We start from the raw sequence: 25894 nt of genomic DNA on the forward strand, positions 1-25894 counted from the left end.
TGTCAACACATAGTAGTGTGGTAGAATAAGACACGAGAATCAATTCAACTCTAATGCCATGACTCCGATCTTTCCGATAACGCCACTTCCATCCCCATGTTCTTGACTACATCCCCACGAGGAGATGTCGATCCCCATGCCCCGGTACCATACGTCGTCCAAAGAAAGTGGTCAGGTTGGTGAAGTAATCTCAAGCCTTTAGCCGAATGCGGGATCAGCATATTAGTTCCGCAACTGCCGACATTGCCTCGATGCCACGGGGTCTTACGCTTTAGGTGAAGTTGTGGTGACATTAATATGAGTTTTCTGGTACGGATGGGGTCGGCAGTTGTATGTCGAATGCGGAAGTCGAGACGGATGGGCAAAGCCTCTGCGTGTGGGTCGCATGGGGTAGGTGTGAGAGCTTCGTAGAACGTTCTCCTGGAGTACTTTATCTTCCAGGGCGTCTTCTCTGCATCGTTCTGTACTTCTTCATCATCTACACATCCTTCTGTGAAGAGACATTGCGAATCGTCATGCTGTTCCCTACTCTCCTCCTCGCCGCCGTCGCGCAGGCTGCGCCTCAGTTCGGTGGCTCTCAGGGCTTCACGATGTTGCGTTTTGGGTGCGCTCAGAATGTTATCGACCGCATCGATCCTCTTGTCAACCCAGGCCAAGCGCCCTCACCGCACATGCACCAGGTAGTTGGTGGCAATGCGTTCAACGTCACGATGCAGTCGACGGATATCGCCAAGCTTGCGACATGCACCACTTGCGGCTACTCGGAGGATGTAAGTCCAGGTATTGAACACAAAACGACCAAGCTAACGATTTGGGTGACAGCTTTCCAACTACTGGACCGCGAATGTCTACTTCAAGGCTCGCAATGGAACATACAAGCGCGTACCTCAGATCCCTAACAGGTACTTCTTCCTACCAGAAGTTCGAAGTTCTTCGTACTGACTTGAAGTAGGGATCTCTTCAACGACAAGTACACTGGAAAGACCACCGGAGGCTTTGTCGTCTACTATGTCTCTGGAGGCAAGGGCCAAGTCACCGCCTTCAAGCCCGTAAGCCCTGTACCTCCCCATGCAACTTCATGCCCTGACACAGCATACAGGGTTTCCGCATGCTCACCGGTGACGCCACCAACCGCGTCTCAAAGGGTATGAAGACTCAAACTTGCTTCCGATGCTACAACGCCCCCAACTTCGGTGGCGACAATGCCGCGCCCTGCCAGGATGCCAAGTGAGCATGCACGTCTCATTGAACTCATGACTATGCTGACGCTCCAAGACTCGATACCGAAGGCTTTCCTACGACACCCTGCCCGGGTGGTATCCGTAGCAACGTTCTCTACCCAACGTGAGTGGCCCATCACGAACAACCTCGTGCACCACTGACCCGTTGACAGATGCTGGGACGGAAAGAACCTAGACTCGCCCGACCACAAATCGCACGTCGCGTACCCCACCAATGGCCCGGCTCTGTTCTCAGGTACTGGCACTGGTGGCAATTGCCCGTCCACTCATCCCGTGAAGATCCCACAGGTCATGCTCGAGGTAAGTCCCAATACATCCCCAGTCCAGTCCTCACGGCCAGGCTAACACAATTATAGATCGTCTGGGATACCAGCAAGTTCAACAATAAAGCCGAGTGGCCTGCGGATGGCTCGCAACCTTTCGTCCTCTCTACCGGTGACAACACTGGGTATGGACAGCATGGAGACTACGTCTTCGGCTGGAAGGACGACTCGCTCCAGAAAGCTATGGATGATGCCAAGGGCTGCATGGGTGCCAATTGCGGTAGCTTGAAGACGCAGCAGCCTGCTGATGGAAACAAGTGTCTTGTACCCAACCGTGTAAAGGAAGAGCGCGATGGCTGGTTGACGGCGCTGCCGGGTATGGAGGGTATGCCAATGTTGTAGTCAAGCTTGCGCTATAGTCGACCTCAAGCAATCGAAGTCTTGCATCCCAAGATGGACGCGATACAAATTCAACGACGGCTAGTCCGGTGCTGTCAATGCTTCGAAAAAGCTGAGCGGAAGTGAGCAGCAAGCCGTTCGGCAAAGACCGGCTCTTTGACGGCAACTGCTTTCTATTTACGTGAACTGGAACTCCTCCCTACAATCTGAACAAGACCATGAAGGTGTAGTACCCTCTATAATGATGTAGGCAGTCGTAGAAGCTGAAGGCCTTGATGCAGAATCGATTGATAACATCTTCCCGATGATATCACCTAGCATGTGACCATTGCTGGGGTCAAACACGCCCAGTGGTAGCGACAAGCCATGCGAATGAGATTGCACAAGCTCGTGAAACGGCCGATAATAAATCTGGTCATATGAGGCATCGTTCGCCAGCGCTAGACAGATCTCGATGAAAACACATCCGAGAGAAAATACGTCTGATTTGGAATTTCTGCTTTCTCCATTCGCCACTTCGGGGGCACAATACCTCCTGGTAAAGCCATGTGGATTTCCACTAGTCGTACTTCGACCGATATCCGCATAATCGTGCGACAGACCGAAGTCGGTATACATGACTGTCTTTTGATGAATCAGTATATTCTGCGGCTTGATGTCTTTGTGTCGGATAGTCTGTTTGTGGATGAAAGCTAAGGCAGACGCCAGGCAGCCGAAAGCCGCCAACAAAATATGATTCTGACGTTTGCGCTCTTTGTTGGATAACATTCCAGATTTCGACTCTTTTTGATCCCGGTAATTTTGCAGAAAGTTCGCCAGATCTCCGCCGTCCGCAACTGGCTCGAGAATGATAGCAAGTTCCCTCCCTTTGATGTAAGTGGCGTGCACCTTGGCGATGTGACGATTGGAAGATAAACGTTGCATAATCTGGACTTCATTGAGAAGCTTTCGCTTGGCATCTTCAAGGTTGCGAGAATAGACGTTCCTGATAATCTTTCGTGCGAAAATCGAGCCTGTCTTACTATGGCGGACCATCTCCACACTTGCGCTGCCACCGTGGCCGAGCATTCGTACGTGTTTATATAGCAATAGATGGTCGTCATCGTCGTCGTCTTCATGCTGCTGTGACGTAGTGTCGGCGGGTGAGACCTGCGCAGAAGTCGACACACCTTCGGCAGCGTTGTGCGCTTGTTGTATGGCTCTGTTCCCGTCTTCATTGACTTCTTGGCGAAAGTCGTCATTCATATCCAGAGGTTGAGCTCGACTGCGGCTATCGGTAGCCATCTCTGAGTGTAACGGACGTAGGTGTAACCGTCCTAGGAACCACGGGCAGCCAGAGGAAGTGTGCGAAGAAGGGCTGTGTAGCGAAAAATACCCCTGGAAGAAGGCTGAGTCTCATCCCCGCGCCAGGTCATTTTAACAGTGCCACCATGCACGAGTGATTGGTCGACGCATGGAGGACCACCTGGGCAGGCTGCTTCGCCCCTGCAGCCTGACGCGCCTCGAGGTGAGTACGGACCATGCTGTACAACACGTTGAAAAGTAGCATTCCACCAATTGAATTGATGAAGGATGAGTGTCATGTTTTTGAAAATGGAGGCGAGCAAAAAGCGCGTGTCAAAGTTGCTGGGTGCGACGTGAGGACGCGACGGATTCGCGGGCCTGTGTTCTGAAATGCCAAGGCTCTAGCCTGATTCATTCTAGACTGAACACGCCTCAGCTGCAGCTCCCAAGTGCTGGAACACTACGACAGAGGGCTTCCGAACTTGCTACATGCTGGTAGCATTATGTTCCATTCCTGAAACGTCTGTTGAAGCCTCGCGAGTGGACCACTCACCAGGAAGTAGTACCCCCAGGACCAATGTAATGTGGGTTTCCAAAGAGAGAACATCTAATTAACATACATGTCTACCGAAAACTGATACTAACGCTCGACCAAAACATCGCTCTAAGGGGTATCGACGACAAATTCTATGCAAATAACAGACTCCTCGTACTTTTCACACTCTCCACACCTGCCACCACTCCATTTCTTCTACCTTCTAAAGCTCCACCCCCTCTTCCTCGCCCCAATATCAGTCTGCGACCTCTCCAGCGTCGGCATAGCCGTAGTCGTAGGATCACTCTCACGAGGTCTCGTCAGCGTCCTGGCACGACTCCACGCCCTGCCCCTCATACTCTCACCGCCATCAGCCAATTCCCGTTCTCGTTGTCTTCTCTGTTGCTCTTCTGCGCTTTGCTGTTTCCATCCACCTTCAGTCCTATCCTCTTGCTTTTCCGGCCACAAGATCTGGTGAATGACAACAGCGCGCACGTTCATGAAGATAACGAAGAACCACATCATGACGAGGGCGATGGTCATTGCGCAGCCGATGAGGGCGATGGCTCTGTTGTCGTTCAGGGCACGGGCAATGGCGAAGGTCGATGTCGTGAGGGCCGTGTTGGGGAAGATGAAGGAGTACCATGTCATTGCGAAATCCATCTTTCCTCTCCTTGCACATGACCAATGCGCACCGACGCTGACGAAGAAGAACCATAGTGCGAGACCCCAGAGCCATAGTCCCATGTAGTTTGCGCAGATCATGCCGACCTTGCCTGCGAGCTCGCCGTTGCCTTCGCCCATGAAATCGCTGGGTACAGTCTTTGGGAGCTCTTGGCCCATCATGATGACTCCGGCAATGGTGAAGCCAGAGGGACCGACGGAGATGAACATACCCGGGCGGAGAGATTCCTTGGGAAGCTTCTGTGTCATGAGACGGTAGATGAAGGCAGCGTAGATCATGAGCGACACCAAGAAGCCTATACCTTGGATGACGTAGCCGGTTAAGATGATGGTGAGTGAGATGGTAGGATCCTCAACCTTGGGCGCGAGGTTACCAGCATGAGGCCCGATGATGAGCAGAGGGTATGCTGGGAAGATCCAAATGGGCGTCATCTGGGAAATTGTAAAAGTCGTGGTAGACCACCTGTGATTGTTAGCATACTTATCAGCATACGATATGAGAGAGGAACGAACATAAGCAGGTAGATGCCAATGGAGAAGCAAACAGCAAGACCACAGTCCATCCAAAACAACACAATCATGCATTGCTCCAGCCACTCTCCCACGCCAGCCATGTCAACTCCGAACTGACTGATGTTGATCAGGATGATGCCAAAGCTGACGATGGCGGCGGGAATGAACAGTGATTCGGTAGGATGTAGGAAGGAAGCCTTGAACGTTCGCGGGTAGAAGTAGAACCGGCAAGAAATCATAGCGACGTTGAACAAGAACAGAACGATGTTGAGGATGAAGAAGATACACCCAAGCGCGTAGATGCCGTGGAAGCGGAACGGGACAGTGTACAAGACGTTTGCGATACCTCCGGTAGCCATGGTGAGACAGAACCAAGTCCAGGTGAAATGCCGTATCCGCTCCTTGAAGCTCAACTTCGTCCTCTTCTCCGGCACATCTCCATTTGGAACGCTGCGCTTTGTGCTTCTACTTGTAACAGCAGCCAATGCCGTCGGGTTCTCGCGTATGGAATCGTCAGTCTTCTCCGTAGAGTTGGTGTCAACCCTCTCGTTCTCGTCGCCATGGTACTCTATCTCTTCCTCTTCGCGCTGAATCTGCTTCTGCACGTCGTTGGCAAGGCCTTCGGGCTCATCGCGACTCAGGGGCGTTGCCAATGTGAGGCTGGGATCATCGAAGGGATTCTGGTTCGTCGGATCCGGATGCGGCGTTGCGACATTCGGGTGCGAGCGCCATTGCAGTCTCTCCTCTGCACTCGACACCGAGGCGGTGGACGAACTGGACGCCGGTCTGTGGACGACGCTGGAAAAAGGCGGAAAGCTGTCGTTAGTCGGCAAGCGGCCTATCGCGAGGTTCTGCGTGTTGCGGTTCATGATGCCAAGGTCGAGCCGCAGCGGTACATGCGGGGCGAGCGAATTGGCAGCTGGAGTCGGAAATTGTGGTTCAGCAATGACCGAATGATGTCACACCCCTTTTTCGCAGTTGCACGTGTCGAAATCTTCGACTCGACGCCAAACACAAGAAAAAGACTGCACAAAAACCCTCAAGACGAACTTCTGGATTCTGAAACAAAAAAGTCCGGCGATAAGAAACCCTATGTACCTGCACGCGCCTCCCATAAGAGCACCGCTACAACAGTTTTTGACCAGCCCCCCACCCCGTCGATCTGCCGCACTTCCAGTCGCGACAAACCAGAAGCCAGCAAAGTTGCGTCGACATGGCCATAGCGGCCACACCATCTCGGCTATCTAGCCGGTGCCCTTGGAAGACGCGTTGTTAGCGGCAATGCGGAACATAACCCAAGAGCAAACCCAAGCGTTTCAGAACTGTCCATCTGCAGGTTGCCGTCACCATCATTTGTGTGGCTGTGTTCTACACCCGTTCCTTCCGCGTCACTGGCGGGAATAGTTTGTCTCCATGATAAGGATCCGATGTGCCAGTGGGTTCTCGGACGTTCTCACGTTTCGGCTGGCCAGGGGCCGACCCGGCCGAGAACTACTGCCCAACACCAAATTTCAAACCATCAAGTGGCCCAACATAAGCACTTCTACGGTTTCAGCTCGTTCATGCTTTGTATAAGAGTCATTGATGCTCTAATCGTGCCGAATATCATGTTGGGACATGACGACAAGGCTCACTAGCAAACTTCCCCAGAAACACAGCCCGCTGGACCTTGGAATCCCAAGCTCGCCCGTTGCTTTTGAAACAGTGTTTCCTTCCTACACTGCCTAGTATGATGTAGATCCCACGGTTACGACGGCTGAAGATCCCATCACGATATCTCTATTCTGTCACGTGCGATGGGGCTGGCAAGAACGGCATCTTCGATTGCGACTACACTGCGGAGACCGTTAGCTACATGTCTGTAGTCCGGAATAGTGACGTACGGAGACATGTATCCGAATGTACGCAGACCGCAACTTCGATCCGAGTACTCAACCTTACATGGTTATACTTCTGTCGATGGCTCATAGTGGGATTACCATGTCAACTCTCTACAGTTCCTGGACCTCTGACCTGATGTCTAGACCGGTCGTACACATTGCTGACATTGAATGTGGTGACACAACATGAAGCTAAGAACGGTAAACCACTCCACTTTTACCCGCTAAAGAGGGTACGACTGTAAAATGCCGAGAAATCTGCGTTGAGTATAACCACCGCGGCCAACAATCGGCATACACAAGTTCTGGATCAGTCCTTCGTCTAGAACAACTGAACCCGTACAGCTGGTAACACATTCCACCACCTGCCGTTATTCCGCCTGGGTATGGCAAGCACGGCACGGAAGTAAGGAAATGATTAAGATCTAGATGCCATGAGCTCTTCATTCCCGGGCATAGCTGTTGACAGCACTGGATCCAGTGATCCAGACATTTTCTTTCCATGCGTGTCCCCACGCATCAGAACGTCATGGAAGACCCTTCATGCATTGCCAGCAGTTCATGCAGACATCAGCGTTACTGACCTGCTAACTAGTCAGACCCTGTGGCGTGTACTGCATCTTGAACGGTAAGCACGGCAGGGCAAGATACCAAAGGTAGCATTCTTTTCGCCTACCCTTTTTCGACATCTCAACGACGTGGCACATGTAACAAGTTGAGATCAAGACCCATCGTGAAAAAGCAGCAATTGATCATTAACCCCACACATTCCATATCCGTCAACACCGAAAGCACCACTGCAATGCCGCTGGAGTCAAAGGGAAGAGAAGGTTCTCGTAATAGTACACGAAACATCGCCCATGAAAGCCCGTAACTCCACGCCCAAAACCATGCCATGCCAACGCTAATGCTACCAATAAACACCCAACCATGAAACACTTCGTTCGCTCATACCCACACCGTGCCTTGCCTCTCGCTACTGACAAACAGCAAACGACAGCGAATCGCCCACCTACCAAAAACTACACCACCCAATATAATGCTGACAAAGATTCTCCAAATTCGTCGCCTCCTTAATCAACCGATCAACCTGCATCTCGGTCCTCAACTCCTCTCCTTTACCAAAATCCTTACCCGTCAACTTCTCCTTAACACGGCTGAGAACCTGCAAGGCGCGTGCATTCTGCACTTCCTTGGCGTCGACGTCGTTGTTCTGGGGAGGAGCAATGGAAGAGCGGTGGCGGGGGCGACCGACGATGCTGGGCATTTGGTGGGGGTCGTTGGGGTTGGGGTTTGCGGGGTCGGCGACCATGATGGATTGGCGGCGTTCGGAGGGGTAGTTTGGCTCCGGGGAGGTGTCGCGGTGGTTGAGGCGCCAGGTTAGGAGGGGATCGTGGATGAACTGTTTGGGTCGTTAGTACAATGGACTTTTGTGGGATAGGAGTGGATGGGGTAGGAAGGAAACTTACAGCTTCAAGCACAGCCATGACACTCTCCTTGTTGCTCCTCAACACGCGCATGACGTGCTCGCAAGTCGTCCGGTAGCTACCCTCGATATTACTAACTTCCATGGCATACGTCAACATGCGCGTGAGACGGAACGGAACGCGTTCCGGGTACTTCTCCCGGTGCATGGCTACTTCGAAACAGTCGCCGAAATCAATGTGAATAATGTTGCCGGTGACGCGGTCCAGCATCAAGTTACTAGGGTGGCGATCGCCGAGACCCAGGATGTAACCGACCATGGACATGACGGCGAGAGAACGCGTGTAGTTTGTGCGGCGATCAAGCCAGGCTTCTGAGGATTTGGACTTGAGCCACAAGACGCGGTAGAGATCCTGGCCTGTTGTGTTGTCGAGCGCGTAGCCAAAGACTTCGACCTTTTGCATGAGCGTGAGGCAGTCGTAATCAGGAGCCATTTGTAGCATGATGCGGTGCTCGATGTTGAGGAGAATCTTTCTGCTATCGCGATACTCGCGGATGAGTACGTGTAGAGTGTCGCTGTTAGGGACCCAACCAAGCAGACCGGATTGCGTACTAAGCGGGACCGCGGCGTAGCGTTGGATATTAAGGTGTCGCTTACGAGACTCTACATCGTTGGAGAGTAGGGTGTTGCAGAGACCGAAGAGTTGCATGACACGCTCGTCTTGACGAATGTCTTCATGGCCCTTGAGAACATGGGTGTGTGCTTTCCCGTCGCTTCCGCGCATTTCCAGCTTCCTGGGTCGCTGCTTGGACTGGATGACGGATGCAACAGGATCGAAAGAGATGATGCGGATAACCGGCTTGCCAACCTGGTACGTTCCAGGAACAGCAAGTTCAAGGTCATGCGCGTCCTTGAGTTTTGGTGAGACATACTGCAACTCAAGCGTCATCAAGGACGGCAATTGACGAGCGATCTTGCGGAACACCTGGTAGTAGAGATCCCATGCCTGGTTGAGGTCGCCTATTTCACCGGATGTCCTGAATGTATTACACCAGTCCCGGGCTTCTTGGAGTTCGCGACCGAATGATTGGATAAACGAGATTTCACGTAGAGTCTCAGGTCCTTTGTCAAGCATCGCATGGAGTGGGGCAAGAGTAGCAAACATGCCGTCGATGTTGTGATCGCCAAAGTAGAGCCTACTGGCTTCCTCAAGACCCTCATGCCACTGCTCATGCCAGAGCACAGCAATACGAATGAGTTCGTGACTCACAAGATCTGCTTGTTCGACCAACTTCGGCGAGTGCTCGCGCATGGCCTCCATGAGTTCCTTAGCGGATCGCTGACGTCGAGACACGTCTGACTTCATCGAGACAGTCAATGGGAAGACTAAAGCCTGAGGATGTGCCTTGCCGACTTCGATAAGCAGCTGATGAATCGATTGCCGAACTACGGCGTTGGGTTGGTTGACCCTAGCAAGCAGTTGGGGAATGACCTCGAGCCATGTGTCGATTGGCACAGACTTTGTGCCCTCAGTGATGGTGCGATTGACGCCTTCTCGGCCACCATAGCTGAACCACAGAGTAAGTAACCTGAGTGTATCTTGCAACGAACTAGTTGAAGACAGTGCGATTGACTTGAAGAAGCCCTGGATAGCCGGGATGACGTGATCGTGGATGATGTTATTAGGCACTTCAGTGGCCTCCCGGTCAGACTTGGATGTGATGGAGTTGATGACCTCGAAGTTGGCAAGAGCCCAAGCGTGCCAGGCCTTGTACCAGTCCTTGTTGTAGCGTGTGGCAGCCGCATAAGCGGCTAGGATCTCGTGAACGAACTCGTGCTCCCACTCGCCGTCTTGGAGTTCTTGCTGCCAATCACCTTGCTTGAGGTAGCATTTGGCGAGTAGGCGATGGCTCTCGGCCAGTTCAGTAGGTGAGGCACCTATGGATGATCCGTTTAGCATGCTTGAGCCATTCATACCATTGACTCCACTGTGTCCGTTGGTGGCAGCAAAGGGATTTATGTTCGTGAACATGTGCTGACCATTGGACATACCGTTCATGCCGTTCTGCCCCATCATCGGGTTGGCCGCAGCCCGAGTCCGCATCGCGAGATCCTCAGACAGTCGCCCGGTGAAGTCTTTCATACTATCAAGAGCCTCCTGCTTGAAGTTCTGATCGGCCCACATGTACTTGTAGGTTGTGTATGCGACTGGGTGCGAGATCTCGTGCGCGTTGTTACGGACGAACTCAACCACAGTGCTGTCGCCGGTACTCTCAATGTCGAGCAACTTCTGGAGCGCCTTGTTCGCGAGGTTCATCCTGTTGCTCTTGCGGCACAAGTTGGTGTACTTGATCCACATGTCCGTACCCTCCTTTGGTGAAATGACGAGCTGTCGGACCTTGATCATCCGCTGCCAGACTTCTGGGTTCGGTTGCAGTCCTCTAAGCCGCTTCATCCAGGTCTTGCGCATGCTTCGCTGCTTCTCAAGATTGCCCTCGTTCTGCTTGTACTGCATGATCTCCTCGAGCTCTGCCAGCATTTGAACACGAATCATCGGCAAATAGGCGCGCTGGTATGACTCGCCAAGGAGCGAGCTCAACTCGGTGTCAAGACCCTTTCTAGCCTTGGCGATTTCGTCAACAGCAATCTCGAAGCGGTTGTTGTGGATGTTGAGAATGGAGGCGAAGAAAGCGCGGTCGGGCGACTGTTCCTTCATCACACCGAGGTAGTTGTCCATATCCGCAAACTTGCCCAGACCCCAGGCGGCCGTCGCAGCGAGCGGTGCTATCGCCTTACGATACTCCTGCGTCGCGTTGGCCCACTTCTCCTTCGACAAGCTGGAAAGCAGGTCCCACTCGCCTAGAGCGTGCAAGCAACGCATCTTACCCATAGTGACATCGAAAGAGTCGGGTTCTTCGAGCTCGCGCCTCTGGTACGCAGCAAGCGCTTCGTCCCATTTCTGCAACTTCTCGAACCAAGTCTCTTTCAACTCAACGTCGGCGTAATTCTGCGCCTTGCGCAAGATACCGAATGCGGCATCGGTCTGCTGTAGCTGGTTGTTGATACTGATAAGGGCTTCCACAGCGCTAGAATTCTGTTCCGCGTTGAACTCGAGCTCCTTGTAATGCAGTGCCTTGGCGAAAGCGTGACACTTTCCAGCATACATACCCAGTATCCGCACGTCAATCGGTAATGCTTTGTCGTCGTGCTCCATGAACTCTGCCAAATTGAGTAGTACTTGGAGAATCTCAGGTGGAATATTCGGCGACGTGAGTGCGGTCTCGATAGATCGAACAAGCTCTTCTTGATACTGATCGTAGAGCTCAGTCCAGCATGAGACGAACGCCGAGTTAAACAGAGTACGTGCGATCGGATTGTACACGCTACCGAGCGGTGTGCAGGCGCGTAGTGCCTGCTGTGGCGACTCCCGAAGCAGCTCAACACTGAACCTTCGCATCCATTCGATCCAGTCTTCCTTGGTGGTCTTGTTAGAAGCCTCCCAGGCCTGCTTGAGATGCTGCTGGTTGACCGCCAACTTCTTAGTGAGGATCTCCGCAGGGTTCAAGTCCTCATCGTCTTCGCCGTATCGCTCATCTGGGCTGAGATCTTGAGGTAGTGGCTCGCCTTTCTGCAGCTTTGATACGATACGTCCGTAGTTCTCATGGGGTACCTTGTGCGCGATGAGGATCTTGTTGACGGTCGGTACAAAGTGAATGTAGTCCGGACCAAGTTGGAAGATGAGTGCACAGAGCGTCTCGAGCGCAGTCTGCTTGAGGGTTGGCTCGTTACCGGAAAGCACTCGGCAGAGGGGATGCACGATACGCGCAGCGAACTCAGAGACGTTGACTTGTTTCGATAACCGTCCTAGTGTTTCGATGGCATGTCTCCGGATCTGGATGGGTTGGCCTGGCTTGTCGAACATAGTTACCATGACCGGAATGATGAGATGCATGTACTCTTCCGCACTGGAGCCGAAAATAAGGAAGGCATGTAGCACACGCTCTGATGGCAACCGCTTGCCAGTCTGGTCGGAATCAAGAACACTCAGCATGAGAGGTAGAACATCAGCCAAGTAGACCTTGAATTCGCCCTCCAGCGAGCGGGCGATAGCCTCAATCAATGAAAGGATGGTAGCCTGTAGCTGCGCACTGCTGCTCCAGTACTCCTTGATCGTCGCAAGGATGCTGGGCAGGTAGGGTCGGATGTGTTGGCGAACGATGCGAACAAGCTGGCTAAGCTGGTTGAAGTAACCTTCGGAGCGTCCAGCCGGCGTTGATCGGATGACGTGAAGGAAGCCAGGTACAACTTGGCTGAGGAAAGGAACACACTTCAGTCCCATGGTCGCGTAGATGTTCATGACAGCTTCGACTATGGCAGTGTGGTACTGCACAAGAGACGGATCCTTAAGTAGTCCCATGAGCGTGCTGATGACAATCGTCGGGTAGTACTCCTCGTTTGATGGGGTTGTGCCTTGCATAATAAGCGAGACATCGGTAATAGCCTGCGCTTCCAAGATGAGGTGCTTGTCTGGCGACTGTTCCATGATCTTCTGGTACTCGTCCGGATCCAGGGCTCCAAGGGTACCCATGAGCCTAACAGTCTCCCTCCTGAGTTCACCTTCTGGTTCCGTCTTGACGATGCTCATCAGAATGTTCATCAGCTCTGGATATTCCCGGTACGGTTCAATGACATAGCCGGCATTTGTCGCCAACTGTCCAAGAGCCTTCAGAGCCGAAAATCGCTTAGCATCCGACGTCTGATCTTGCATAAAGTCTAGGATGACGGGCATGAGATCTTTGATGTACTTGACCATACCTTCGCCACCGACTGTAGCAAGGTCGCCAATAGCCTTGAGCGTTGTTGAAGCAACCTCGGGGTTTGAGTCTTTGCACTTGGGCAGCAGGACCTCAACAATGGGATCTATCAGCGGTTTGATAAGGCTGTCCGCGGCGCCGACTAGACTACTAATCAACTTGGCGCTCTCTTCCTTGCTACGAGGGCTGTTGGCGTAGTTGACTTCAGTCAGCAGCTGAAGTAGGACTTTGCGCAAGGAAGGGAAGACGTAGGCGGGATTGACGGCTGTCAGGCGACCGATGATGGACATGGCAGCCTCTCGGATAGCGAAGACCTCGTCATTGAGAGCGAGGAAGAGGGTGCGGACATTGTCTGCCTTTCCGAGATGACGGTCGAAACGTGCATCCAGTGCCATGAGGACATCCCACCGAATGTCGGGTTCAACATCGCCTACACCGACAGTCAAGAGCTTCTCGATGATGTCGCCCACCACCTTTGTCGCATGAGTACTAGTCTGGTGGACAATAGGATCCTTGACGAAGAGTTGACAGCAAGTCAGAGCGGCGCGCTTCCGGATCTCAGCGTTGTCGGCTTCAACGTATCGAATGGCAACATCGCGGACGAACTCGTTCAGCACGTGGCCTGTGAAGTCGAAACTACCGAGTGTGTGTAGCGCCAGCGCGATCTCTGCTTCTCGCTGTGGGATGATCGAAGGGTCCTTGTGGTCGCGTGTCCATATTTGTGGAGGTTGTGAGATCTGGAAGGGACTGCCGAGAGGCAGGAAGTGTCGTCCAGCAAGGATTTGGCTGAGAAGGTCTAAGAGCTTCTCTTGGATCATAGGGCGTGATGGTGGTACGTAATGCGCCATGTCTACAAGAGCTTGGAAGAGTGCGTCGCTCAAGCCGCAGGAGAAGATGGGATCCAGTAACCGCTCAACAGACTTGGTTAGTGCCTGACCGACCGCTGCCGCAACCATGCTGAGACATTGGAAGATGGGCGCTTCGTTGATAGCGGCCTTGTTACGAGCCTTCGCGATCAGACCCTCCTGTATGAAGCCTAGGATGCCCTCCAGGTATGGTGAGATGGCTACTCCGACCGCGTTTGCGATCTGTCCAATAGCGACGAATGCCTTGTCCCTATCGCGGTCCTTCCTAATGAGACCCTGGAGATGCAGCATGCATTGGTGTAGGTACTTGGTGGCAAACTCGGTTGGCGAATAACCAGCGAGGATGGGTATGATGAGCACCACCTCCCTGCGTACCAGGGCGTCGCGATGTTCCCGGTACTTCAGTACATGCTCAACCGTCTCCTTGTACTTCTGGTCGTTCATGAACATGGCGCTCTTGTCGAGGAGCTCCTTCATGGTGAGGAGGGAACCGTGGATCGCTTCGTTCGTGTTGATGGTGAAGCCGCGTAGGATCTCGTCGTAGACCTTTCCGAACCAGAGCTGGCGCATCTGCGAGTCGCGGGGGGATATAATCTCGAAGCAGGCGCTGATGGCTTCGGCGGCGGACTCCCGAATGAGGACCTTTGGATCTCGTAGAGCGACCCAGATGACCTCGAAGATTTGCGCAATCCATTGGTACATGAGCGTAGGTGAGTTCTTCGCCAGTTCGCGCAGGATGAGGACAGCGGCGAAGCGTCTATTCTCCAGGCGCTCCAGCTGCAGCCACTCCAATGCGCCCTTCACCTCTGCTTCCACCAGCTCAGCCGTGAGTGTACCGCCGGGCTTCGCGAGTCGTCCGAGGGCCTTGGCCGCTACCACCATGGCTGTGATGTCCTGACCCCGCATTACCGCCCGAAGGTATGAGGCGAACCGCGTCGTCTTCTGGCCCGCATCGTCGCCGCGGAAGTCGATCAGGGCGTTGAGCGCGTGGATGCCGCCGATGCGTTCGTTCGAGTCGGTGCCGGTGACGATGAGGCCCGAGATCTTGGTGTAGACTTCATTGTTGAATGTGGTGAAGACGTTGGGCGCGAGTTCTGCACAACATCAGTTTCCCATAGCTTGGGCGGGGTTCTTCGCGTTGTCTCTCACCTCGATGCGCCGATTCGACCTGCTGTCGCAGCGCAGTTGCTGCTCGCTGTCGCGTCTCGTCATTTCTTGGTTTGTCAGCCGCCTGTCGCAATGGTTGTACTGTATGGAGCTCACTTTGACCGTAGGTCGTGGACTATGCGGTCCAGATTGGCCGAAAGGGGACCCTGCTGCGACATCTTGACTGCTTCAACGGAAGCCCTTCGCAGCAAGAGTTTGCGGTCTCACTCCATCCATGAAAAGGAGCGAAAAGAGTGTTGTAGAGGGGCGCGTGGGGAGAATTGGTGTTGCCAAAGTTACTGGACGCTGCAGCCGTATGTCACGAACGCGGACTAGCGCATTGACCTCACGCGAGCCTCGGGAGCTAACCCAAAGCGCACACCGGGGATCCGCAACACCAGCCCGTGATTAGCAACGCGGTGAGGATAACGGGTGAGTGTGGCCAGGCCTACCGCACGAGCAAAGGTAAAAGACTAGATCAATCATCCCACATGCTAACTAATCCACTTATCTTCGTAAGGGCAAAGTGCCGGTGTCAGTGTTGTGCACAGCATTGTCCAATGACAACCCAGGATTAGAGACACTTCCCGCTCAACATGATACACATCCACTCACCGCGCAACATCACATTGAAAGAGTTCCATAACATCAGGTAGTAGAAATCAGGTATCACACACTACGAAGTCCACACACAGGCTGCCATCCATGAGCCTTGTGCCGTCATCCCCCCACAGCGACTTGTCTTAGCCAGCCAATACACCCTCTGCAACATGGCCAATGACTCCACCGATCTGTCCGAAGAATATGGACTTCAAGATGGTCTCACCCTCACCCACGGCCCACATACCCGCATCACTCAGCTTCTCCTTCCATTGGCTCTTCTCTTCGTGGCTGAGCTCTTCCCATTTTCTCGCAGAGGCGTGCTTCTTCAAGACATCCTCATCTCCAGCGTGAACCTCTGTACTGAGTGTGCCGTCGGATTCAGGGTCATGATGTATGACCAGCGCCTTTTGTTGACCGGATGGTTCGGATGGCTTGGTATCGGAGAGAACGTGAGGGAGGTGGAGATGTAGTAGATCAGCGATCCGATGTGATGTCTTGACCACCGGTGAGTCAGCATTGTTGAGGATGGCGTTGTGGCGTTTCTCGCGTAGTGTTTCGCCAAACGTCTTGTGCTGGCTTGCTGCGTTCTGCAAACCGGCGGGAAGTATGCCTTTAGTGAGGTTGCCCTCTGGATCTATGAGTGACTGGATCAGGAGAGCGGCCACTGCGACGACCATGGCGATGACGAGATAGGTTGCTGCTGTGAACATGTTTCTCGAGCGTGCCGTCTGGAGAACATAGCGTGACCCGATGTCTTGTAATTGGAATGTTTCGACGCTGATCGTGTTTCCCAAAGACGTACTCGCCAGACGCAGATACTGGGGTGGCGCTTGGCGACCAGCTGGCACTTCTGGCTTGTAGAATGGCGAGAAGACAGCCTTTGTCATTTGCACTTCGTGAACCTGCTTTTGTTAGCACGTGTTAGGCTCTTGTGGTGTTCTTACGCTTACGTTATCATAGTTATTGAATGCGTGAAATGAGCTCAAGGAATCTCGGGCAGGTCCATGGTAGTCCATCGTATACACCGTCAAGGATATGTCAATAGCTGCGATCGCAATCGCAATCTGATAAGCGCCATCCTTGTCTGCATCGAGCAAGCTGACGTCCATATCTGTAGCCGCCTTGACATGCTTGGGCATTGCTTTCCGCAGGACGACGCTCGCCGGACCCTCTTCGTAGAGATGAACCAGGAGCAACTCCACGCCGCTTCTGCTAGGCTTGTTCTTTAACAGCAGCAGATGTTTTGGCGAAAGCCACCTTACACATCGCAGCTTACTCCTCGCGCCCTTCTCAACGTGTGGAATGGTGTAGAGTTTCCTGTGCTCGTTCTTTCCCTTGGTCTTCTTCGAATCAAAATCCCAGTTGACGGTCTGCACGAAGACTTCCGAATCGGTGACGTAAGCTAGCTGATATTTCCCCTCTTCTTGGGTCCAAAAGTCCATGTCGTTAGCTTCCTGGCCATTGTGTAAACTGATTCGCCCGATGACGTCCTGATCCGTAGGTCTCGTAGATGTAGCGGCAAAGATGACGACCTCGTTATCGTCTCCAAGACTTGATGCGATCGCTCCGATCCGTCTGCTGGGTGTATTCGAGATCGATCGTTGTGGTTTCGAGAGTTTCACGATACGTTGGTAGGCTTCCTTTCTCGCGGAACTCGATTGCGGTGCGGTGAAGAGCGTCGTCTTGCTGAGGTACTCAAAGTTTCCATCTACTTTCTCAGAACCATTCGGATACTTTAGCTCGAATGCCCTCAGATGTTCATTGTTGCCCTGTAGCCGGTCATCCTCACTGCTGTTGTTTCCAGCGAACAAAACAAGACCATCTTTCGTAGACAGGTTGTCCAAACACGTTATCGAGTCGTCCTTGCTCGCTTCGATTTCCGCGAATGGTTGTACGGTCGGCGCTCGTGAGGTGAAGTCGAATGCTGTGATTTGGTTTTTGACACCGGATCGTCCAGCCTGATATGAGAAGTGGTCAGTAGGCGTGTCAATCGCGTTTTGATACAGGGTCAGTACTCACACCCCCACCACCTGTATCCGAGTCAGTCTAGTTGACGATGTCGGCATGAGGGTAACTTACCTCCTACAACGAGGACCCCAGGCCTATTATTCGCGAACGTCGCAGCGAATATCGGATACCCCGTCCTCGCCTTGCTGACTGTCGGACGCGACATGTCTAGTTTCTTGCGCGCGCAATCGTGTGCCGCACTAGATCGCGCTTCCCAACCAGGCGTAGTCGCGGGAAAGGGAGAAGGTTAACCGGAGAGATGGTCGCGAGATTTGCAAGTCGCGTAGGAATGAGGAATCGTTTCGAGGCAGCAATAGGTGTTGTGCGAGTGAGGCTGCCGGCGCGATGCTTGTTACCACGTTTCGGGTTGCGATAATCAAACAAGCGTCATAGGCGTAGTCCGTGGCTTATCGATAGCGCGCGCGCCGCGACTCTCCCTCGCGATCGACAGGGCGACAGCAACTCGCCAATCTGACGTACAGATCGTCTCGTGATGATCCGATTGCAATGACTTTGAGCACTCATCATTCTGCGCGTTCGTCATATGAATCACATGCGATTGCTAATCGTTTTTTTTAAAAGTTTGAGCAGTACCTTGGGTTGTCGTTAACGCGATGATGGAGGAGCTTGAGATGAGGAAGACGATGATGATGGATTAAAGAGCAAGTAAGAGCTATGTGAGAACATATACAGCACTGCCTAGAGGATTCGTGTCATCCAGTGTCTTCAGGACACTTGGTTTTGCTTTTGTGCTCGCTGCTGCCTGTGCAACTGCGAAGTGGCCAGAGAGGCACCATAGTTCGCGAAGACACATCCAAGATACCGTCGAGCGCATGATCACTAACTCACGATGGAGTTGGTACCGTGGAACCCGTATCAAAACATGTATGATCGGACCATTGGAAAATTGGATACAGGACACCTGTTCAGTCTCTGCCTCATACGGGGAAGTAGTCTCAGATCAAGCTAACAGCTCTGCATAATCTGCTCCTATAAGAGGAAACAACTATCTACTGCGGCCTTTAGGCCTTTGCAACAACCTTCATCACGCATACATGATTATCATTCCAAAGCAATGGTGCCTCTCGTGGATATCGTCCTCCTCTTTTCATAACATTCGTACCAACCAAACCCAACGCCATAACTACACCCACACCGCACCACCTCGACTATCAGCCAGCTAACCACCGGAACAAACCTCCGGATTCAAAACTTCTTTGCCCGGAAAAAGAATCAAAACGCCAAAATGCTCGCTAAAAGAGGGGGTCCAGCTGCTACGTAGGCCCACCTGACCGGAGAAGAAACTGAACAGGTTTGCAGACTACACTGGGGATAAAACATGCAAATTGAAAGATCTGGCCTCAATGTAGGCTCCACGGTGTTTAGTTTGCCCCTTCTTTGAACTGCCTCACAGCTCCTTCAACAGATAGCTTGTGGTGCCTCCTCCTTTCGATCTTGTATGTGCGCCGAATGGTGTTTGCCGGAACTCCAAGTAAGTGTTTGCCGTATTTTTGTACGTCATTCCAACATGGATGAGACAGCCTTGTGCGAACTTCCATGAGCCATGCTGCTCCAGCATTATCTGGGGCGATTTGTCCGATGGCGTTTCGAGCGACGTATGCTCGATCTTCCATTTCCTGGAGGATGAAGGCCATGCTATCGATGGAGCAACTCTACTGCTGCGGTAAGCCTGGCTGGCCGTTGGCGGCAGCTGCTTGAGCCTCGGCGTGGACTTGGGCGATAATATCGGCCTGGTGAACAGCACCCTGAACCACTTGTTGCTCCTCTGGGCTGAGGTTCTTGGTAAGGTTCTCGTAAAGCGCGGGCTGCTCCTGTTGAAGACCTGAGTACAATCAGTATGGGCTCTTGCGTAATTTGATGAACAGAACTTACGGAGCAATGCGTGCTTGAACATGCCGTATGGCTCCACTTTGTCAAGCGGTGTCTCGAGGAGACTTTCCTCTTCAAGCTCGTCGTCGTCGTCATCGTCGAGCGAACTGAACTTTTGCGCCTGGTTTTGGTCAGCCTGCGACTTGAATATCAGAAATGGTGTTCTTACCTCCTCGTTAAGGAAGTCGAGGTAAGCGGCACTCTCATCCTTGACATCCTCAGTCTCGTCCGCCTCGTTGTTCCAGTCGGCTTCTTGTTCCCACTCCTCGTCTTCCTCTTCTTCGAATTCGGCGGAGTAGTCAAAGGTGTCTTCCTTCTTGGCTTCCTCACGGTCTGTACACTTGTTAGTCATTGCGGGTGGGATGAATCAGAATGCAAACTCACTTTTCAAGGCTGCGGGGAGGGTTTGGAACAACCGGGTAACGCCCTGCAACAGACGTGGCCAGCCTTGCTGTACGCTGACAGGGACGTTCTGAGCTGACAGGGTGAGGAGGGAGCAGATTGCGGAGATGCACAGCTTCTTGTCGTGAACTCGGGTGAAGTTATCGATGCTCGAGAACCAGAGACTGAAGAACTTGTTCGTCCAACCGTTTGTCTCCAGTACGTGCAATGCCAGGGCGGGGTTGTAGTAGATAGAGTTGATGACCACTTCCATGAGATGTATCCTCAAGGACTTAACTTTAGGTTCATCATTCATCAGGACGTGCATGGTGAGTCCAATGAACTCTGGGACGTAGTCATCAACGTGGCCACGCATGTTGAGCATGATGATCTCAGCCAGCTTGCAGCCACAGATGCGATCAACGCCGCCAACCTTGTCGTCATTGAAGATCGTTCTGACCATGTCGACGATGGCATCGAGGTATTGCCGGTTTTGGATCAAAGTCGGGGTACCGTAGTTGACGAAGTTCTCGAGCGCGGGAAGCATGTCTATGCATGGTCAGCAAATTACCGCGGTTAGCAAAGAAGAACGCGCATACCTTCGAGATATAGCTCGGCACCAGCCTTGAATGTCCTGTGGATCAGCTCAAACGCTTGCCACATGGTGCCAGAGATGCTCTTGGCGGCGAAGGTACAGCTGTCAATGATCTCGAAGACCTCGTTGTATAGATCTGTCATTGGATTAGTACGGAGATGAAGGGTTGAGTTTTCGGGTCAAGTACCGTAAAGTTTGTTCTCGAGCGTGATGGTAATGACAGGCATAAGAATGGTCTCCAGATGTAGGAGAACGTCGGGAGTGCTCTCGAGCGTAAGGATAAGGGTGCCAATCGTCTGCAGTACACCAAGCGCGGTGATGCTCTTCTCGTCAAGGAAGTCGCCGTACTCGCTGTCTTCGCCCTTCTCTTGGTTTCTTGATACCAACTCCCGCACAATACGCAGGTAGGTGTCGCGCAACTGTTCGCTGAGCGCTACAGCGAAGGGTGTGAGTTCCGGGGCGAAGACCTCGACGAAATCCTCCATAACGTTTGCGAGCGCATCGACATCGACTTCGTTGGCAAGCTTCAGGAGTTGCTGCATGACCTGAGGAATGTTTTGCTTCATGTTGGTGCGAATGACGTCGTGGCGGATGAGAGGCTGCAGTGACAGAGCAGCGGCGACACGGACTGGGAGCGTCGGGTCGGCCATGGATTCGAGAATGTTGCGGTAGATGATGATGAGGTTGTTCGGGTCCTTGAAATCGAGCTGTTCGAACTTCTCGAGTGTGTCGCATGCGCGTGCGCGGAGGAAACCGTGGGGGCTGCGGAATTCGGGGAAGACATGGCGGACGAAGAAGTATTCGACCTGGTCTGCGATCGGACTCTTCTTTCCCAGTATGACGCCAGACAGTGTACCAATCATGCGCAGAGCACCCTCCTTCTCTCGCGGGTTCTTCTCGTTGTCGGGGGCGGCCTCGTACTTGTTGACCACCTCGTTGACAAAGTTCAACACGGTAAACGTCTGCTTACGACGGCTCTTCGTGAGGGTAACTAGGAAGTTTGTCGCAGCGACATCGGGTGCGGTCACGTCCTCGTAGAAGTTCAGCTTGCGGTGCAGGTATTCTTGTGGCTCTTCCTCGAAAAGCTCAATGTCTTCATCCGACTGACACAATACTGGGAAGATAAGATGCGCGATGAGGTTGTCGGTGTGTGGCTTGAGGAGAGTCCACATGGACTTAGGCTTGACGCACTCGTCGAGGAAGTTGAGCGTGTAGTACAAGCTGGCCTTTGACAGCCAGACTTGCTTTCCGACCCACTTCTCGACCTGCTGGAGGTAGACCTTGAGGATCTCGGGAGCGAAGTTCGTGATGAAGGTCTTGGCGACCTCAGTGTAGTCGATCTCGTTGTTCTTGCCCAGCGCGGACGGGTTGCCGTACCTGTTCCCTGTTAGCCGAGCCCGCGCGATGCGTGCAGTGTCGTATCGTGTACCTGACGAACAGTCTGTTCAAGTTCGCGTACGACCACTTCTTCGCCTTCCACCAGTGGTTTACTTCCCGATCGTCGAGATCTTCGGGGAGAGACGTCTCCGGGGGTTCCTTGCCGACGACGGTCAAGAAGAGTGTACACCAGCCAACCATGACTTGCTGCTCGCGGAGGGATGCGGGGAGGTCGAACTGCGATCTTGTTAGCTGCCGACCGCATGTTGTGTTTGTGGGATCGTACGTAGATGGCATGCTTGTACACCTTGAGCACCGTCCGTAATATCTCTCCAGCCTCTAGACTCGTCTCGCCAGCTAGCGAGTTACCGATGTTGAGCAGCTGGGGGAATGTCATGGCGACAATCTTGTCGAAGTCCGCCCGGTTCTCGCCTGACTTGAATCTGTAGATCTTGCATATCGCCAGCAGGCACTGGACACCGGCGAAGACTGATTCGATGTTTCCCGCGTTCAGCAGTTGTACTGTGATGTCGAGGAAGTCGGGCCATTTGGCGGGGAAATCGTATGCGAGTATCTTTTGGAGGGTAGGAATGAGCTGTATGCGCACTTGTGGCGGGGAGGCGACGAGGACCGGGACGAGGCGACTGCGGAAGGCGGCCTTCTCCTCCTCTGGTATGGGGATAGCCTGGCTGTACTCTTCGGCAGGCGACCAGCCCTTGGAGACGCGGTTCTTGAGGTAGACGACGGCTGGGGTAGATGTTAGTAACCAGGGCCTATCGGGCAACATCAGGCGCATCCTTACTCGACAGGCGCACGGCGTTGTTCTGTTCCTGCTCGAGGACGTTCAGCAGGCCATCGACAAAGCCTGGCTTTTCTTCGGCCTATATGTCTATCAGTTTTCCGTCTGGCAGGCAACATTCCGGCTTTCAACACGCACATGCTTGAGATCGAGCTCGGCTTGCTGTCTGATGGCGGCGTTGGCGTCAAGCGTCGCCTGGATCCGGTCCCGCAGGCCGGCAACGTCCATGGTTGCGAATGTGCGGCAGCGTCTGCGGAGGGCTGGGAGATGGCCTAAGCAAGACGGCGGGTGGGTGCGGTGAGAAAGGGCAGTGGGGGTTCGGGCGAGGTTCCTGCTGTCTTTGCACCCGCAAGCAGCGCGTTGGGGTAAGAATTGGCGGGAGGGACTGTGTCAGGATAAAGGCACGCGTGCTTTTTCCCTCGATTTTGCGCCTCGTCGGGCTTGTGCAGCTTGTGCGGGACGTGATGATGGAGGGGCAGTAGTTAATTTTGTGTGGATCAGAATCGCGGCTTTCCCTCCTAGCATCGTTAGCGCACGTGGCGGTCAATGCACTCTCCCTGTCTAACACCACCACGATGCATGCTTTTACTCATCACCACACGCGACCGAGGCCGTTCCTTCCAGCGACCAACTTGCATCGTGAGATATCACAGCGGCTATGCAGGCGTCAAGTTGTTATATCGCGTACACCTTGTACTAACGAATAACGACGCCTTAGCTCGCAGACAAAGCCGTACCTGCAGCCTCATACTTACCATTCGATCTAGAGTACCCTGCATCATCGAAGTAGCGTACACTGCAGGCGCCATTAACATCGAGAGGACCCTGAAGCAACACACAAAGCAGTAAGTATCTCACAACAGGCTCCTACCCATTCGTCGTGTTCGTCCTCGCACAGGATCTAGACCTTCACGCCTGCGCCTAGAACCTATCGGCAAATACGGTCACTCCCGGACCACTTGCATCCGCACCACACCACAGGCCTACCACACCCTTATATCTTTGCCACACTCACCCGAGACCTGCGCTCGCACATGCAGCAAGCATACTCGCTGGGTGCGCAGCGCCACAGCTAAGGTACCAGCGACATGTCAGCACAATACATTTGCTTTCCTGGAGCTCCGAAACGAATGCGCAGTCGGCGAAACCATGACTGCCAGCTCCTCGCATTTGAAAATTCGAAAAGAATTTTAGCATCAAATTCATGGAGCTTTCACAAAAATTGCGACCAGCGGCACGATCTCATCCTCGACTGTCTGCGAGATTGCTGGAGAGGCAGACACCATCACGACCTTGACCCTGACCTTTTGATGAGAACACTCCGAACCTCCATCCTGAGGTTCGGCAACATTTTTGTTAGATGAAGAATATAGAAGATAGGTGAGCGAGGTCTGCACAAATCCGACAATGGAAGTATTTATACACCAAGAGGCGAACCAAGAACATGTAATGAAACGGAAGTCAGGGCTTTTTGATATATTCGATTCGAAGATCCGGAATAGCATGGCTATGAGCAACATTACCGAACAGCTGCATGATCTTCTGTTGCCCGTACTTAGAATTGGCAACTCGAATACCCGACGAAACAGCCAACCACATGATCGAGAACGCGTTGTCATTTCAGGTCGAACAAAGGATCCTTCTCCATCGCGAGCTTGCTCTTTCGATTTGGAACACATTGGATTGTAGGTGATGCAGAAAGAATTACAACGGAGAAGCAGACTTTTTTATACTTGTCCCTCTTGACAGTAGCACTCAACATGGCCTGCTTCATGCATGCGTACGGTTCCATCGAGTGGCCAGCTGCATTTATGGGCTGCCGATCGACTCGCGCAAAGCGATATTCTCTCAATCTTTTGTTAAGAGAAGTTGGAAGACAGCGTCATCGTTGATCTTTATACTGGATTTCGGAGGAAGGCGACAGACGCAGCCATCGGCCCTGATTCTCCTTGTTTCGGTAACTCTGTCGGGGATATAGATGATGATGATGAGAGAAAGATCTGGCAGACACGGTATTTATACGCGTCCCGGTCGGCGGCCACTAACGCGCCATCGCATGCGCCGATGGAACCCATGTCAGATTTTCTATCTACCTTGGAACACCCAGAGATGGACGAAGGATAAGCCAGGGCGTATGCCATACGCACGCTTTCTCAGGAGCCATGTGGTATTGATGTCAAATCTTGAGAGGGCCAAGTGCCCGCTCGACGCCATATGGATATTGTCTCGCGATTTTCGTGGAAGCGACGAGACGCCAAAAACATCATGGGTTACCGGGTAAGCTTTTGGTGCTATCGAGGAGGCTGTGGTGTAATTGAAGAAGAGCAGTCCGGTCGACACCATTTTGACTATCGGTTCCATTTTTGGAGGAAGCAAAGACGCAGAAGAGAACATCTAGGGCTCTCTTACTGCTTTTTAGAGTCCTCTAGATGAGGATGTAGGATGAAGAAGAGAAGAAGAGATTCACGAATGTGTTTATATAGCCCACAGGCGCACGGTGGCTCCCCGAGTCGCACGGTGGAGAGACGCACCGTCTCCTTCTCGAACATGCGGGGCTGGGGTTGTATTTTAGAACAGCCAACATGGACGGCGGTATCTTTTTTTGGTTGTTTCTAGTTATGTCGATAGACAAACTGCACCACAGCGTCATGTATGCGATTCCAAATATTTTGATAAGTATGCTCATGTTCCAGCGCACTCGGACGGATCCGTCGGCTCCAGATTTCCGGTCATTTCAATCCTGTTTCATGCATTTGGGAATTCGGACCGCGCACAGCACACCATTTGAAATGTTCTTCCAAGTTTTGGAGCTGCCGAAAGGCACATAAGAGGGTGTGCAGGTACTTTTAGAGAAGACAAGAGCGGAAGTGATAGAGAAAGACAGGAACCGAGAGAAGCGAGGAGTTCATATACCCGTCGGACCGGCGCTACCATACATGCGATATCGTCCATGTACTTTCGGGCGATCAGATATAGAGCGGAAGCAGCCAGCAGCACCGACATCACAGCTTCTTATAACCATCTTTGGTGGAAAAACAGCCAGGCGCCAACGCCATGTAGCAGCTTGTTCGAGCGTTTCCTCCGTCTCTTTCTCCAGCGGACATGTACGGCTTCCTTTCAGGTTTTGAGTCGCGCCAGACAGATCATGAACGAGTTCACTGTCGTTTTGATCCCGGAGGAAGAAAGGAAGA

The 25894-nt window shown here is 52.8% G+C and overlaps 5 protein-coding genes across 5 annotated transcripts; 1 reads left to right on the top strand and 4 right to left on the bottom strand.

Annotated features, from left to right (window-relative positions):
* Positions 1-515: 515 nt before the first annotated feature.
* J4E93_000884 (uncharacterized protein) lies at positions 516-1906 on the top strand (the record flags this gene model as incomplete). Its single annotated transcript, XM_049338840.1, has 7 exons — positions 516-770; positions 823-902; positions 953-1049; positions 1100-1227; positions 1276-1344; positions 1394-1541; positions 1598-1906. 7 exons carry the CDS (start codon positions 516-518, stop codon positions 1904-1906), a joined length of 1086 nt encoding a protein of 361 aa, XP_049204725.1.
* Positions 1907-3938: 2032 nt separating this feature from the next.
* Positions 3939-5788, bottom strand: J4E93_000885 (uncharacterized protein; the record flags this gene model as incomplete). The annotated part of the gene is made up of 2 exons (XM_049338841.1): positions 3939-4869; positions 4920-5788. The coding sequence occupies 2 exons, from the start codon at positions 5786-5788 to the stop codon at positions 3939-3941; spliced, it is 1800 nt and encodes a 599-aa protein (XP_049204726.1).
* A 2023-nt stretch (positions 5789-7811) lies between these two features.
* On the bottom strand, positions 7812-15230 carry J4E93_000886 (uncharacterized protein; the record flags this gene model as incomplete). Its single annotated transcript, XM_049338842.1, has 4 exons — positions 7812-8201; positions 8269-14999; positions 15055-15119; positions 15169-15230. The coding sequence occupies 4 exons, from the start codon at positions 15228-15230 to the stop codon at positions 7812-7814; spliced, it is 7248 nt and encodes a 2415-aa protein (XP_049204727.1).
* A 564-nt stretch (positions 15231-15794) lies between these two features.
* J4E93_000887 (uncharacterized protein) lies at positions 15795-17827 on the bottom strand (the record flags this gene model as incomplete). The annotated part of the gene is made up of 4 exons (XM_049338843.1): positions 15795-16556; positions 16605-17612; positions 17674-17684; positions 17734-17827. The coding sequence occupies 4 exons, from the start codon at positions 17825-17827 to the stop codon at positions 15795-15797; spliced, it is 1875 nt and encodes a 624-aa protein (XP_049204728.1).
* A 1507-nt stretch (positions 17828-19334) lies between these two features.
* J4E93_000888 (uncharacterized protein) lies at positions 19335-22931 on the bottom strand (the record flags this gene model as incomplete). Its single annotated transcript, XM_049338844.1, has 10 exons — positions 19335-19504; positions 19555-19672; positions 19721-19884; positions 19936-20481; positions 20532-20663; positions 20715-21904; positions 21957-22141; positions 22191-22651; positions 22707-22785; positions 22842-22931. 10 exons carry the CDS (start codon positions 22929-22931, stop codon positions 19335-19337), a joined length of 3135 nt encoding a protein of 1044 aa, XP_049204729.1.
* Positions 22932-25894: the final 2963 nt, after the last annotated feature.

This window comes from Alternaria ventricosa (genome assembly GCF_023758065.1).
Source record: "Alternaria ventricosa strain BMP 2768 chromosome Unknown scaffold_1, whole genome shotgun sequence".
NCBI classification, from domain to species: Eukaryota; Fungi; Ascomycota; class Dothideomycetes; order Pleosporales; family Pleosporaceae; genus Alternaria; species Alternaria ventricosa.